This window comes from Cebidichthys violaceus, unplaced genomic scaffold (assembly GCF_023349555.1).
Source record: "Cebidichthys violaceus isolate CVI_PGR_0920_01 unplaced genomic scaffold, fCebVio1.0.p SCAF_55, whole genome shotgun sequence".
Lineage (NCBI taxonomy): Eukaryota > Metazoa > Chordata > Actinopteri > Perciformes > Stichaeidae > Cebidichthys > Cebidichthys violaceus.
The window spans coordinates 1402389-1418464 of NW_027176761.1; the positions used below are offsets into that span (position 1 = coordinate 1402389).

Below are 16076 nucleotides of genomic sequence, written 5' to 3' on the forward strand. Positions count from 1 at the left end.
ACTCCTGACGGAAATATCTAGCTCTGAAGCAGCTAAATGCTAAGCTAGCAAGCTACAGTAGCAATCAACTCTGTTCCTCTGCCGTGTGGTGCTGATCGGGTACTGGACTGTAGGTTTATCAGGGGGCTCTGCTGGAAAAACTACAAAACAGTACAGTTGTGGGTCGTAAAATCAAAATGAGAAGAAAAAAACGCTGTATCGCTCTGTGACGCTGAAGACTGATCAGACAATGACCGGCCAGTGCTAAATGTTAGTTCAAATGTTCTTTTCCGTTCAGGCAGTCTTGTCCAGCAGCGCGCTGTATTTGCTGACCATCTCGTCTGTCTGAACAATGAGTGACATCTCCAAGCAACCAATAAGGAAGCTCCTCTAGGTGGTCAATAATTGTGCCTTGGAATTGTGCACCTGAGGATCAAAATGACTGAACCACCAACCAAAAAATAATGAAAGTAATAACACAAACGGTGGTTTCCATCCACAGGTCAAAGGGGAACCTCATTGGGTTGTTAATTTTGGCCCCTTTGACATCATCACCCATGATCCAAAAGTGATTCAGTTCTTCTCCATACAGACTTTATTAATACCTGACAACAGTTTCAGAAAAAGCTAGAAACATCCTCCTTCCTTGACGTAACGTACCAGTATGTTTCTCTCACACACACACACTCACGACTGACATGTCTCTGACGATTACGCACTATACGTGCCCCCCCACGTCAGAAGCGCACCCCAAAAAAAAAAAACCTTCTCTTTAGTTATTTATAAAATCTTTTCATGTCCCGGAGTTAAAATAAAAAAGGGGGTCGCAGAAGAACGAGAGGAAAGCAGCTTCATTCTCATCCATCTCTCCCTCTCCTCTATTATTCATCAGCCTCCTCTCATCCCTCGCTCAACATGCTGATGGAGGATAAAATAGGTCAGAGGGAGAGGATGGCGCTCGCAACGGTGACTGATGTCTTCCCTGACACAATGCGCACTCGTCCCCTCCTCCTTTTCCCAGCCTTCCCTCGCTTCCCCTCTCCCCTTTTCCCTCCCCTTCCGTCGCCCCATCTTCTTCACTCTCTCTCTCTACCTCCTTCCCTCACATCCCCCTCTCATCGCTCGAAGATCCCTGAACGCCGTCGTTCCTGCGTTCAGCTCACCTGCCTCTCTCTTCCTGTCTCACCCCTTTGATTGTTGTAGAGGAGTACAAGTCAAGACAAACGGCATGTGTTGCTGCCAGATATCAAACCATGATATCATCACTATGAATCAGTTATAGGGAACTTGACAACTTGGCCCAAATGATGGAAAAGAGGACCAGTTTATAGCGTCGCAGCTGAATCAGAGGGAACTACAGAAATGCCAGGTCATGGTTTTATTTTCAGCTTTACTGCTTTGGGCTACTTTTCCATATACTTTCTGCTCAAACCTCCAATAAAACTTCCAATTTCAGGTGGGGATTTATTCACAACCCACTTCAGGTGGAAAAGTAAAATGACATCGCCTCTCTGTGTTGATTTGTTTAGCTCTAACACACTTGGTTTTGCTTGCACATCCCCTCAATATTTGCAAGTTGCTGAAGCACTCGACCTGCTGTGACTGACTGCACTGACAAAGACATCCACCAGATGGAGGCAAACCCAATCTAGAAATACATATGCACATGGTACAGTATACATATTGGATTATTTACAAACATATTTGGGAAATTTATCATTGTTGGATATCAGATTTTCAGTTGCGTCTTCACTTTGAAGTAGGCTCACGTTCATTTTAAATTGCGAAACAGAAACCACTTGTAGAAAGAAACAACTTTTGGATGCATGGGAACAAAGTTACTACCGCTGGGCCTTGAAGCTGCACTAATCAATATTATCATACTCACAATGATCAAATGACTAATGTGTAAACAAACCTAAAGAGCGTTAAAACCCAACCGCGCAGTTCACAGATTGCAGCCAAAGTTAGCAGCTAGCTGGTGGACATACAGACCGAGCTAACAGGAGAGTGAATACTGGACTTACATTCGTCAAGTGGACGAAAACACGAGTATAAATGAATGTTAATGTTGCTCTGTATCTGCAGGGTGTGTGAACGGGCAGCTGTTTGCCAACACATTCACAAAATTAACTTTACAAGATAATAATATGTCAACGTTGTGTTTGCGGCCTGTTATGCTGCCACCAAGTGGACAAAAAAAGAAAGCAGGTTTGCGTCTCGACAAGCTGCTGCTTGTAGCTGGTTTGTTACACGGCTCTCTGCACTTCTGAAGAAATCTGAGAGAGCTCGCAGGCAAAACAACCACCGATTGGATCGTAAACAGTAGAAGAAAGCTGCAGACAACGCTCGACAGATTTTAGAATATCTAAGCACCGTGTCATTGAGAAGCTTAGCAGTGTGTACAACCTCCAACCTCCAACTTCCCACTCCTCACTAAACCAAAAAACACAGGCAATTTGATTTCAATACTTACCTGAACTAAGATCCAAGTATCTGAAGACTAATGTTTGCTTTACATTTGCTTCACCACACTGTTGTCAAAGTTGAGAGCAGCTATATAGTTCAAAAATGTCAAAGGGATAGTTCTTATCTTTTTTAAGTGGGGTTGTATCCATAGTCAGTGTATTACCAACAGGAGTTGTCCCAGTTTGGAGAAACAAACAGGAGTACCAGCACGAGAGCAAAGCAACGTACTGCTGTGGATGGGGGCAGCAGCAAAACTTATTTTAGACCCCTACAAAAAGAAAATCTGTACCAATTTAAGTGTGCGCTATATTTACAATATTTTCAGCGCTTCACTTTGCCAACAGGGAATTGAAGCCATTATATCAATCTGTGTTCCCTTCAAATCCGCAAGACTCCATTAACAAAAACAGTATTTTTACCTCGCAAGACACAGGAGTTGCTGGTCTACGGCTGTGTTCTGCAAGGTAAGAATTACTGGGGGGTTTTATTACTAAAGAGAGCACAGAACTTGGAAAGGACTGTCTGACGGCAAGGTAAAGCAATTAAAACACTCTAAATATAGCGTACACTTCAGCTGATGCTGATTTCTTTAGGTGGTCCACAGCAGTGCATGCTTTGCTCCCGACTGGGGTAGTGCTGACTACCATCTTCTGAAGGTAAAACACGGACTATGGATAAGTACGACATAAAACCCAACTTAAAGACAAATCTGAACTATCCCTTTAATGTTGATTATAATCTAATCTAAGTTATGAGATATTTTATTCAAAATGAATGAAAACCGGTGTGTTCAACGAAACCACAATCTTCAATCTAATGTAACGATAAATTCACGAACAGAAAATAGTCCATTTAAATTTTATTTGATCAGTGGGAGAAAACAAAATGGTTTTGTTTCCAGTTTTTAACATAATGAAAAGAAATCAATTTGCATTACTGAATATTTGCAGCACAGTTCAAAAGGACATGTTTTTAAAAAAAAGGTAATTTTAAGACACTATTTTACACACACACACACACACACACACACACACACACACACACACACACTTTGGTGTATCCCACTATTGGTCTTCAAAGAAGACTTTGGCCATGGCAAGGGCAACCTTGGCGACCTTCTTGTCCTTGGCGTCGGGGCCCATGTTGGCCCGTGCCAGTCCGATCCAGTACTGCTCTGTGCGGGTCTGGTAATCCGTCACCGACTCTCCCTCCTGCACTGCAGGGTGCTCCTCTTCATCTGGAAACACATACACATTTAGAGAGGTTAAATACGTTGGTAACATATTTTTTTCTTTTTTTGAAATCCTGGTTAAATTTACTTGAGAACAGCTTGTTGCTGGTTTCTTGCCAAATCAAACATCACCTTTAAAAAAGGAGCCAATCTGCTCCAAATCTCCCAATATATAACATTAAGACATAAAGTTCACTACAAGTACTACTGTAATGTGATTTCTGGTCACTACAAGTACTACTGTGTGTACTAATGTGATTTCTGGTCACTACAAGTACTACTGTGTGTACTAATGTGTTTTCTGGTCACTACAAGTACTACTGTGTGTACTAATGTGTTTTCTGGCTCGGGAGGAGCTTCGTCAAATCGGAGAAAAATAACCCATTAATGAGGAATATTTCACCTACAAAATGACAATTTGTTTAAATATTAGACAATTACTCACCCGGTGTTACCTTGAATTCTTAGAGGAAACGTTGCCTCCAGAACGGAAAAATTAAAAAGAAAACAGAAAAAACTCTTGATGAATTGAAGTAAATGGGGGACATCTGTGTAATCAGTGTCACGCTTGTGGAGCCGTGTCACTCGACCGTGAAAATGCACGTGTTTTGAACGGTCAGCTATATTAACGGATGTTTTGATGTAGTTTTGATGTTGTTAAACTTCAATTCATCAAGACTTTTCACCGTTTTTGGATTCTCCGTTCACCGTGCAGGCATGCAAGAAAAACAAAGTTTTCTTTCAGGTGACACCGGTGATTTGATGTACAAATAGTAATTTTGTGGGTGAAGTAGTCCTTTAAGGTTATCAGAGATTTGTTTTTACAGAAAATCTACGTTGCAAACCGGGGGCATGGAGTAATGAAGAAGTGGACTTTTACCGGGCAAAACTGAAAGAATCAGCATGTTGCCGTTGTCACTGTGATTGTGTTGGTATCATATATTAGCATTTAGCATGGAGCATTACTGTATTTATATTTGCAATAAGCTGATAACAGCCAATATACTGACGGGGCCAATTAAGACTGAAGATGTTGGTTTCTACATTTAGCATCTAGAGTCACCCATTGACACCATATCAGCTTTCATATAGAAGATGCTTTCTCATGTGTTTGTGAGGTTAGTTTACCTTATATAAGGTATTCTATCATTATATTATACCTTATCTTAACGTGTGTTTAATATCAAGCATCCTGATCTGCATACTGTACTTGTTGCTCGTTATAAATAGCATTAAAAAATAAAGACAAATAATTATAAGACAGTGAAAGAGAGGTATAATCCCTTGCCATCCTCATCCCCGCCCTCCTCTTCGGACTCCTCCTCCTCTTCCTCCCCTTCTGCTCCTTCTGCTCCTTTCGCCGCCTCCTCCTTCCCCTCCTCCTCCTCCTCCTCATCATCATCTTCCTCTGACTCAGACTCCTCCAGCCACTCCTGTGTCTCTGTGGAGAAAATTAAAAAAACATCATAAATCTAAATGAAAGCTCAGAGTTCCCTGCCGTCGTATAATCCTCCAGCTCTATATAGTCAAACAAGGCTAATCAGTACACTGGCTGCTTTAGAGCTGATGCCGAATATCATTTTTTTTTATCATTTAAAACAGTTTTGTTTTATCTACGTGTGTTATTTCACTTAAGTGTTCTTGACTTGTCTTTTTTTCTCACTCACTTGGGTCCATTTCCACCAGAACCTCCCACTGGTCCATCTTGTTGAGGTCCAGAGAGTAGAAGTCGTTTAGGGTGAACTGGCGGTCGCCGACCTCGAACATCCCTCCGTACAGGAAGAGCTTGCCCTGACGCACCGTTGCCATGGCGCTGGACCTCGCGCAGGGCTCCACCAGGAGGGCCGAGGCTGAACCTGAAGAGGTAAAAACAAAAAAGAAAGCGTGTGATTGTCCAACCTATCGATATTTTCTCACATCTCAATAATCTTGCTATCTTATAGGGAGGGTGATGTAATCTTGCCATCGCCCTCCTCCTCCTCTTCTTCCTCCTCATCCTCCTCCTCGTCCTCCTCCTGAGCTCCAGGGATCACTTCCTTGATGGTCATCACTGTGCCGTCCTCGGTAACAATCTCCTTGATGACCTCAGTGGGTCCTTGCGGTGCCCCCCCCTCCTCCTCCTCCTTCCCGTCTGCTCCCTCCCCCTCTGCTCCACCCTTCTTCCCCCGTCTCCGTTTCTTCTTCTCCGACTTGTTTCCCTGGAAACAAAAGGATAAATAAGTGGAAGCATCGACACCCTGCAGTTGACCGGCAGCTCCCTAGACAGGGGATGGTTCCCATCAGTAGTGAGCACTTTGATAGAAATTATTAATCTATTATCAAAAATATGGTTGGCTATTCATATTTGTGTGGATCCAGGCCGCAGCCATCTCATTCATTTGAATGAGGCCGGCCCAGCAGGGATGCCACCAGAGGAGGCGCCATCATCCAGCAAAAAGAGTTCCACCGGGCTTGCATGTTTCCGACTTGTGTGGTACAAACATTCCCAATAACATTCCCAATAAAATTAAATGTGATCAATTTAATTTGAATCTAACAAAATATAGATTACATATTATATATCATATCGTTTCATCCAGACACTGATCCAGCTGCTCCTTGTGTCTTACCCTGAGCAGGCCGGGGAACCAGCGGCCCTTCACCGTGTCATACAGGTAGAGGTCGTTGTAGAAGTCGCCCTCCAGCGTCTCTTCCTCTTCCTCGTCACAAACCCCACCGAACAGCACCGCCCGCCCCGCCGGGCCCGCCGCCCCGGAGAAACCAGAGCGGGGAGGGGGCTTGTTCCCAGAGGGGCTCACCCTGGACCACGACCACTTCTCTGCAGGATGGGGGGGGGGGAAATCAGTCGAAGATCAGCGAACAAGCAAAGAAGCTGAATGACTTCTATTATTTATTTCGGTAACTTAAGTATGTGTGTACCTTGGCCTTCTTTACCCTCTCGCTTGAGAAGGAACATGTCGGAGTGGATGGTCCCCTTCTCTACGTCCTTCTTGACTCGCTAAATAAAACGCACACAGTCAGGCAGACCACATCACAAAACGTAATGTATTATCAATACGACACACACACACACACACACACACACACACACACACACACACACACACCACTTTGGAGTATCCCCCGTAGATGACGACACCCATGCCGTCGGGCGTGGAGGTCATCTGAGAGGCGGAGCGTGGGGAGGGGGCGGAGCCTGATGGAGCGAGACGTGACCAGGAGAAGGTGTCCAAGGAGAAGGAGTAGACATCATTGTAGTAGATAAAATCCCTGCAGGGGGAGAAGAGGAACGGGCTGAAACTAAATCACAACTTTGATCAATTTAAGAGCTTGAAGAGATTGCTGTTTAGATGTCAGTCTCAAACTCATTGTTAAAGCTGCTTTCATAAAGTTTTTAGGCGACTTGGGGGCAGAACTCCATTACATATCCGTCTTTCTAGCTGCTCAATATTAGTCATGTTACGATTACTACTTTTGTTGCCCCAGAAATATTACTCATTTTAAGACTGATGTAATGATGATAAAATAGCATAATAATGCAAGTACACCCTTTCAAAGAGCTATGAACTTTGAATTCTTAACAATATTCAGTCATTTGAATTGGAATGTGAAAAAATATTGTAATATCCTAAATACATTTATTTGTATTAAATACAACTTATTACATGTGATGTGTTTACCTGAAGAGATAAAAGGTGTGTTTGTAGAATGAACAGGGTTTTACAATAAGCCGTCTCCACTCACCCATTAACGGGTGTGAAGGAAGTAATGATGTAACCGAACACGTTACCTGTCCTCCGTCCACTCCACTACAGACACACTGTCCTTGTTTTATCACTCGGCAACGTTCCGCCTACCTGTTGCTCTCGTGGAAACCTCCAAACACCAGCAGCTGTTTCTTGCTGAGGACCATGCGGTGGCCGCTGCGACCCGGTGGACCACCAGGCGCCCTTGGGAGAGAAAAGAAAAAATGAAATTACATCAGATCGCTGATTCATGCAAAGTGAAACATCCACAACACCGTGTGGGACTTGTTAAATCAAGTTTTTGATTTCATGGAGCTGTTAAGTTTTTTCTTCATTACCTAAGCAATCAACTTATCTATCTACTGATGAGACTTGTATTACAGGATGGAATGAACTCATTAAGAGGAAATAGTATTGCTGGTCACCATCAGATCCCTGTATAAACGTTCATTCTGCCGATCAATACTCCCATTTACGACGCCCCTCCGCTCATCATCACGTCTGTTTGTACGGCCCTCTGCACTCACTTGATGTTCTCCCATGTGTGCGTGGCCAGGTGCAGCACCCAGAGGTCCTTGTAGTGGTAGAACTGCTCCCCGTTTGGAGAGGCGAACTCTCCCCCAAACACCCAGAGCTGACCCCCACCCTGGGGAACTACCACCGCCTGAGGGGGAGGGAAGGGAGGGAGAGGGGTGCATGAACAGAGCGAGATAAAAGAGGTTTGATATCCTCAGATTGAATTAGTTGTTTTGGTAACACGTTGCCGATAAGTTTCCTCAACTGCCGCCTGCCCCCTTGTGGTTTACTCGGAGAATCACATCAAATATCAAGGACTTCAAATAGTGTTGCGGTGGAGCATTAAGCAGCACTACAAGGGTCTATCAAATGTAGCTGTGAACCCTTTCATTTGATTTATATCAGTCATCTGCCCTCTGCTCACGTGGAAGTAACTAAAACTGTTGCTGAGAATCATATCAGACACAATAAAGCGGAGAGCTCACACAGGCAGAGGGACAGACAGTGAGCACCACAAGGGGATCGTACCTGGTGAGAGCAGCGAGGCGGAGGAGGGTTGGGGATGTCTGATTTCACCCAGCTGTTCTTCTTGATACTGTAGAAAAACAGATCGTTGTACAGGTACGTCTGCAAAATGAGGGATTTATTAATAATATTGATAATAATCAAAGCATGTGAGCTTCCTACTCATTCAGTCATTCAAGAGTATTTTCCGCTACCTTCTTTCCGTTGAAGAATTCTCCTCCAAACAGGATGAGCTCATCTTTCTCCGGATGGGCAGAGAGAGACGCACTCAATCTGAAAAAAAAAAACCCGAAAAGACATCAGAGACTGCACGGGTGCTTTCACACCTCTCCTGTTTGGCTCGGTTTAAAGACGCAGTCAGTTCGCCCGGCGTCGGTGCGATTAGTTTGTGAGGTGGAAGCGGTCAATGGAACCAACCACAAGCATTTGTGATAGCAGCTGTGTGATTTTAGCCTTTAAACTACAAAGAAATTCATCTGCTGATTTGGGTTTGACCAAATTAATAAAAAAAACAAATAACTAAGGGCCACAAGTCAATCAGTTCCTTCGTCCCTCTGGACGGTAAACATCACAACTACTAAACATCAGCATTTTAGCATAATAACACCACAGCAATCAGTAAAACAGACCTGCAGCAACGGCAACTTCCTTTTAAAGCTAAACTAGATTGGACGGTGTGGAAAACTCATGAAACTCTACAACAACTCTGTGGTAGAGTCAGTTATCACACTTCCCATTATTACTTGCTTTGGTTTGGTTGGCACATGGGTTCACCCCCAATGTTCCCAGGGTGTGTGTGTCGCTTGACATAAACTAACACAGTAAGTGATGGACCATTAAAACACAGTCTGAATGGTAAGAATATGTTCAGCCAATGTGGAAATATAGACGTCAACAGTCGAGACTGTATATGCGAGACAAGTTGTCCCGATGGGGACACCGTGAAGCTGAACTTGAAGGTGAGTGGTGCAGTCCTTCACCTCGCTGATGGAGGAGGACATGTTGTCTCTACTACTTGGGTCTTCTTTGAATCCAGATTCTGAAACTCAGCAATCAGAGCCTCCAAATCCTCCTGGAGACAGAGGAGGAGGGAAGGATGAAAAGTAATGAGAACAAAACTGGATAGATGTAAAAAAAAAAAATTTAAAAAATGGCTTTAAGATATTAGAGATATGTTGTGGTTCCTAGTAATATTGCTAATGCTAATATTAGTAGCATTGCTAGTCCTAATAATAAACAGCTTTGTTACCTGGCACTAATTTAGACTGTAGTTAGCATTTGTGGTAAACTATGCAGTTAGTTAGCAGACCTGAGCTAACACTAGCTAAAATAATTTTCACAACATATTAATAACATTATCATTTGTCCAAAGTTATTGGTGTGGCGTCTTTGTTTCATATAAATAGTACAGATACTAACGTAGTGTGAATAGTTCAGCCCATATCGACATTAACGTTACCTCCTCTCGTTTGGACCTCTTAGAAACTTTCTTCTCCATCTTGGCAGCTGTCTTCTCCGCTCCCTTCACCTTCTTTTCTTTCTTGCCTTTTTTGCCCATGACTGTCGTGGTGCGCTGACAGATGTTGTTATATTTCGGGGGATTGTATCGCTTGTTTTCAATGAGGTCGGTGTCACATGGAAATCCAAACAAACTCGCATGCCGAGTTTGCCAATGCCTTTCCTCTGGCAAGTGAGATTTACTTCCTGCAACAGACTTAAGCTCAGTGTGGACGTGTAACAGCGCCCTCTAGTGTGGCGGAGGACACTGGTGGCCTCAGCAGAAAACGCTCTAAAGAGCCCTTTGAATGCTCTTATCGGTGTAAAAAAAAAACTGATGAAGTGCCCGCTATGGTGCCATTCCAGGAGAGAAAAGGGGGCCGCGGGACTGCATAGGTCAGGGGTCACTAACTGGCGGACCGCAGTCCGCGATCCGGACCTAGACGCCGTTTTAGCCGGACCCAGGACCTAAAACCGATAGATAATTGAGAATTATTACATTTTGGAGCGCTACTATTTTAACCGGGGCAGCGTTTCCAGCATTTACGGCACTTGTTCAGCGGTACAAGAAACACACCGACCAATGCGTCACGTGATGTAGTTTAGTCAATCAAATATGGGTATTCTGACAAGTTTCCTGACTCGAGTGAGATTTACACACACCGTGACACACGGGGGAGAGACGAGGAAAGAGATGGCAGAGCAGGCAGTAAAGGATTGATGAAAACTTAGTTGGACTAATCAAATGTTCAATGAGTTCAGAGTGTTTAACCAATAGCTGGCAGACTTGTACTGGTGAATATGTCACATGGCCAGCTGTGAAGCAGAATGTCTGAAATGGAGCAACCACCTTCACTCACACCTAAATTGAAAGCACAGCAAATAATTGTAATAGCCCATAATGATCAGAACTAAACAATAATTTGTTGACTGATGATGTTGACAGAGAGAAAAGAACTGAAATAAGCGGTTAAAAAACCATAGATAAGGTCGATTCTCACACATTTATCTTGTTAGAACCTGAGAAGAATATAATGTTTTTTTATGATTGACATCTCTTTACACTTGAATGAACTGAATTTAAAGCTGCAAGGCAATTCAATGAAATACATTTTTCTAAAATTAAGTAATTTATTTAAAGATGCACATTTTTCGAAAATGTTCTGTTCTGTCAGTTAATCTTAAATCCATCTTTATTTTACTTGAAATGAGAAGAACATGTATTTATGTATTTCTATGCATTATTTATAATTCATCCAGTTAAATTTGAAAACAGAATAATTGTTAAAATGTAATTAATGTGTACTTTCTCTTTTTGATTTGACAGTTGTTTACTACACAGAGACGTTGTTACTACTAGACTTCTTGAATATAAATATTTGGCACTAAGATATTATTGTAATGTTCCAGACCTTTGCACGAGGAGATTTTCTCAATCTGGACCTTTTGGAAATTTGCTTGTTAAACTGTAAGTGAATTTGAGTTAGTTATTGAATACAAATCAAACCAAGAGTGAGATCAATTAAACCAATACAGTGTTAATATTTGAATGGGCTCTGGGCCACTTTGTACTTGAAAAGTTGGGCCCCGAGGTCAAAAAGGTTAAGAACCCCTGCTCTAGGGTGCTTTTTAAGTAGATAAAACTTGATAAAGTACCCTAGGGTGCCCTTCCAGAAAATTAAAACGTAATGAAGTTTGCTCTGGTTACTTTCATGGTTAAATAATAAGACTAGCCAGAAAACACAGGGTGAAGCAGATCATATTGAAATTTGTACTTAAGTTGAGGTGAACATTTTACTTACATAATACTATACCCTTGATGTAATCCGTACAAAGTATATGTACCCCTATTTTTTTTCACATTCATGTGAGTATGAATGTGTATGTTTTTAGGAACCAATTAAGTCAGTAGAGGGCCCGGGAGAAGACAATGCATTGGTCCCTATTGACCCAAATTACAAAGTAAGTATCTGCCATGATGATGATGGTGATGATAATGATTAGGACGACAACAACAATGATTGGTAGCATTTACACACTCTGTGTTACCTCTGTGTGCATCTTTGAATACACGTGCTCTTTTATCTTCAGTGTGTGTGGAATGTCACAGAGAGAAACCACAAGTGCTATAATAAGGAGGAAAGTATCTTAACACCTTGATATGGCATTTGTTTGTCGCTAAAACCCCTCTGGGCTGGCCCTGCAGGCCCACAGCAGCAGTGATCTCTCCTGTAAACTAAAGCTGCAACATTAAACAATTTGAATTGTCAGCTAAAATGTGATGCTTTGATGCTGAAAGTCAGGTAATCTCTTTTTCTCAAAGATGGCTTAAACACGATGACGGTGCTTATTATAAACACACGATAATAGTTGTGTGTTGCTTTGGTCATTCAAAACCTTTACAGTTGACTTAAACTGCAGCGTTACAATAGCACGGCAACTTCAGGGTGCATTGTGTTAATCTCCTTTGACAATGAGAGGTTTAGAAATATTTTAGTGCCTGACACTCAAATAGATAAAATGTCCAATTAAAGCGATGCCGCAGTTATTGGTAATGATATCTGGAGGGTGGCTCTCTTTACAGATATATATTGCCAACTGCAGAAATAAATTTGGCAGTCAAATGATCAAACAAGATTGCTTGCTTTACTGTATATTGCTTTCACCATATCAGTGTCTCATCTATGCCTCCCGCTCCTTTTGAATGGATCGGCCCTTTCTGGTTAAATGGAAGTCTTATCTTTCATCTAATTATTTCATATCTGTTCACAGTGATTAAAAATGGAGGCGATGATATTTCGAAATGACCTATGAATTCATCAAGGCCAGTTTCTGCTGTGGGTATCTGCTCTTTCCAACCATCTGTCAGCATATTGTGATATTCATTTTCCTTCCCAGCATCTACAAACACTCACAAAAGCTCAGACACGCATGTACAAACACATCGACTGACTACACACACACGTGCAGAAATAGCACATGACTGCTATGCCCACAACTCACTCCTGACTGCTGACCTTTGGTTCTTTTCTGAAGCGCCCCAGGGTGTGTACCACTGTGTGTGTGTGTGTGTGTGTGTGTGTGTGTGTGTGTGTGTGTGTGTGTGTGTGTCTGTACCAACGTGTGTGTGTTGGTACAAATCATTTCAAGCAAATAATTGACATGATTTACTACAAAATCCCATTGTAGCCTATATGTGTGTTCCAAATAAGAAAAGCCCTCTCCTTCCTAAGCCAGACACACTAAAACATTTCGTTGGAGTCATGAGGAGATCCATGAGACAGGGACCAATGAGCAATGTTGGTTCCAAGATGTTAGTTCTAGCGACCAGTCTGCAGACTTACTGATATATGAGGGATGCATTGTCATGCCCTATAGGCTAATATGGGGCACACAAGACCTTTTATGAATTAAACTGGTGTAGTTATGCAGATCAGGAGACATTGTGAATACAAGCTTCTGATGGCTAAAACGTCGTGCTGTAAACGATTTGCTGTCTCATTTGAACGGCAGATGTTTGCAACAGATGGAGATGTTGCTTTTACTTATGCTTGAACAGCAGATGTTTGCAACAGATGGAGATGTTGCTTTTACTTTTGCTTGAACGGCAGATGTTTGCAACAGATGGAGATGTTGCTTTTACTTTTGCTTACACTTACTGTAGACACTATAGGCATGTTATAATTTAAATGCAAGCGAAGAAAATTACTTGACTTGACTTCAGTTTTTGATTTTACTTGACTTGACTTCAATCGAGTTGACTTGACTTTAAATTCACTTGACTTGACTTGACTTAAATTGAGTTGACTTAAATTGACATGACATGAGTTGACATGACATGACAAGACTTGACTCAAATTGACATGACTTGACATGACATGACAAGACTTGATTTAAATTGACTTGACTAGACTTAAATTGAATTGACTTGACTTAAATTGACATGACATGAGTTGACTTGACTCAAATTGACATGACTTGACTTGACTTGACATGACTCAATTTACTTGACATGACAAGAATTGGTTTAAATTGACCTAATGTGACAAGACTTGACTTACATTGACTTAACATGACATGACTTGACTTAAATTGACCTAACGTGATAAGACTTGGCTTAAATTGACCTAACGTGACAAGATTGGGCTTAAATTGACCTAACGTGACCAGACTTGACTTAAATTGACCTAACGTGACAAGACTTGACTTAAATTGACCTAACGTGACAAGACTTGACTTAAATTGACCTAACGTGACCAGACTTGACTTAAATTGACTTAACGTGACAAGACTTGACTTAAATTGACCTAACGTGACAAGACTTGACTTAAATTGACCTAACGTGACAAGACTTGGCTTAAATTGACTTGACTTCCCATTACTTAAATTGACATGAAATGACATGATGTGACTTGACATGACTTGACTTAAATTGACTTAACATGACAAGACTTGGCTTAAATTGACTTAACATGACAAGACTTGACTTGCATTGACTTGACTTCACATTACTTAAATTCTCATGACATGACTTGACTTGACAAAACTTGAATCAGTTTTCAATTTGATTTGTCGTGGCTTGAATTGATTTGGCTGGTTTTGTGGTTTTTCAAGCTAGACACTCGAGTCTCTGAAATGACAGGACGTGGGTTGACTAGTTTTGATTTGAAATGATTTGGCTTTGTTTGGAATGACCTAGTTTGACTTGACTGGATCTGATTCAAGTTGATTCAAGATAATTTAACGTTACTTTTCAAGCCCAGGTCAGTGAGCGAAAACATGGACATCTTCTCTGAAAAAATGTTGTTTACTCCGATGAAGATGGAAGAACAGATGGCTGGCTTACACCTGTGCCCCTCTGCATCAATAGACACACACACACACACACACAAATGCTTTTGTGACTCAGAATCCTTGCGTCAATACTACCCTCAGCACCGTGCCGTCTGCCTGTTAGCCTGAACCGTGATCGTGACTGACGCTGAGGGGAGAGAATAAAAGACAGAGATGATGAGATGAGCAGAGATGTTGACACCTGAAAAGAGAAATTACCCAGGCTGCGATTATCAAGGTTTTGGTAATAGATGCTGTTGCTACACACACACGAACGAGAGAGCAGGAATACACACACAATTTGGGGACCATCATGGAAAACATACTTCTGTTGTTCAGAAACAAATAAACCAGTCTTCATGCTCAACTGAACCTTTTAAAAATTCAAGTAAACAAACTGTTACCCCAACATCAATTAAATCCTTAATTAAACATAATTCTGAGCCCTCAGTGTTAACCATCTGTTTCTGTTGTTTCATCAACGTAATTTTTTCCCCGGCATGTGTCTTAGATTTGCTTTTAGACTGGAGCAGCCGATGAGCTCTTACATTGGTTTAACATCTTGGTAAATGCTCTTACTTGCTTTGTTGTGTAAGAATGCAATGGGAAACAGCTAGGAAATAGCTAGTTTGGCTCTGTCCAAAGTGATAAAAATGTACTTATCAACAACTTTAAAGCTCACCAATTTATAGGCTGCATCTCATTTGTTGAATCTATACACAAACAGAAATGTAAAAATGGAGTAACTATTTTTAGATGGCCAACCTGGCGCAAAGATTGCCTGAAGCTGAAGTGTTGAGCAGATAGATCAACTGTTGTTCATTATACAATGTTAATTAGTAAGATTTAGAGGTCTAACTTTAGAGAGAGCCAAGCTAGTTGTTCATTCCTGCTTCCAGGTTTTATGCTAAGCTAGGCTAACCTCCTTCAGGTTCCAGCTACGTACTTAAAGATTCAATGTGTAGGGTTTTGCAGCATCTAGCGGTGAGGTTGCAGATTGCTACCAATTGGAACTTCTCCCTTGTGCCAACACAAAAAGTCGGATGTCCCTATGTAGAGCCAGAGTTTGGTTTGTCCATTTTGGGCTACTGTAGGATCATGGCGGTCGGCCCCGTGAAGAGAACCCTCTCCAAATGTAGACTCTGATATTCCATTTCTGCCAACAGACCTCCCTAAATCCTACAAGTTGGTTCATTAATGCATAAAACGTGTTGACATCTCAGACTAAGAAAGCTATTAAGTGTATTGATGTCTGTGTATTGATGGCGGGCGATGTCATC

At 41.8% G+C, this 16076-nt stretch overlaps 1 protein-coding gene across 1 annotated transcript; it reads right to left on the reverse strand.

Moving 5' to 3' along the window:
* Positions 1-3294: 3294 nt before the first annotated feature.
* Positions 3295-10175, reverse strand: klhdc4 (kelch domain containing 4). Its single transcript, XM_068731991.1, has 13 exons — positions 9926-10175; positions 9447-9538; positions 8661-8739; positions 8470-8568; positions 7953-8089; positions 7537-7629; positions 6787-6949; positions 6599-6677; positions 6289-6497; positions 5643-5877; positions 5347-5535; positions 4968-5120; positions 3295-3685 (listed from the first exon to the last, which is right to left on the reverse strand). The coding sequence occupies exons 1-13, from the start codon at positions 10022-10024 to the stop codon at positions 3513-3515; spliced, it is 1800 nt and encodes a 599-aa protein (XP_068588092.1). The 5' UTR covers positions 10025-10175; the 3' UTR covers positions 3295-3512.
* Between the last annotated feature and the right edge of the window lie 5901 nt (positions 10176-16076).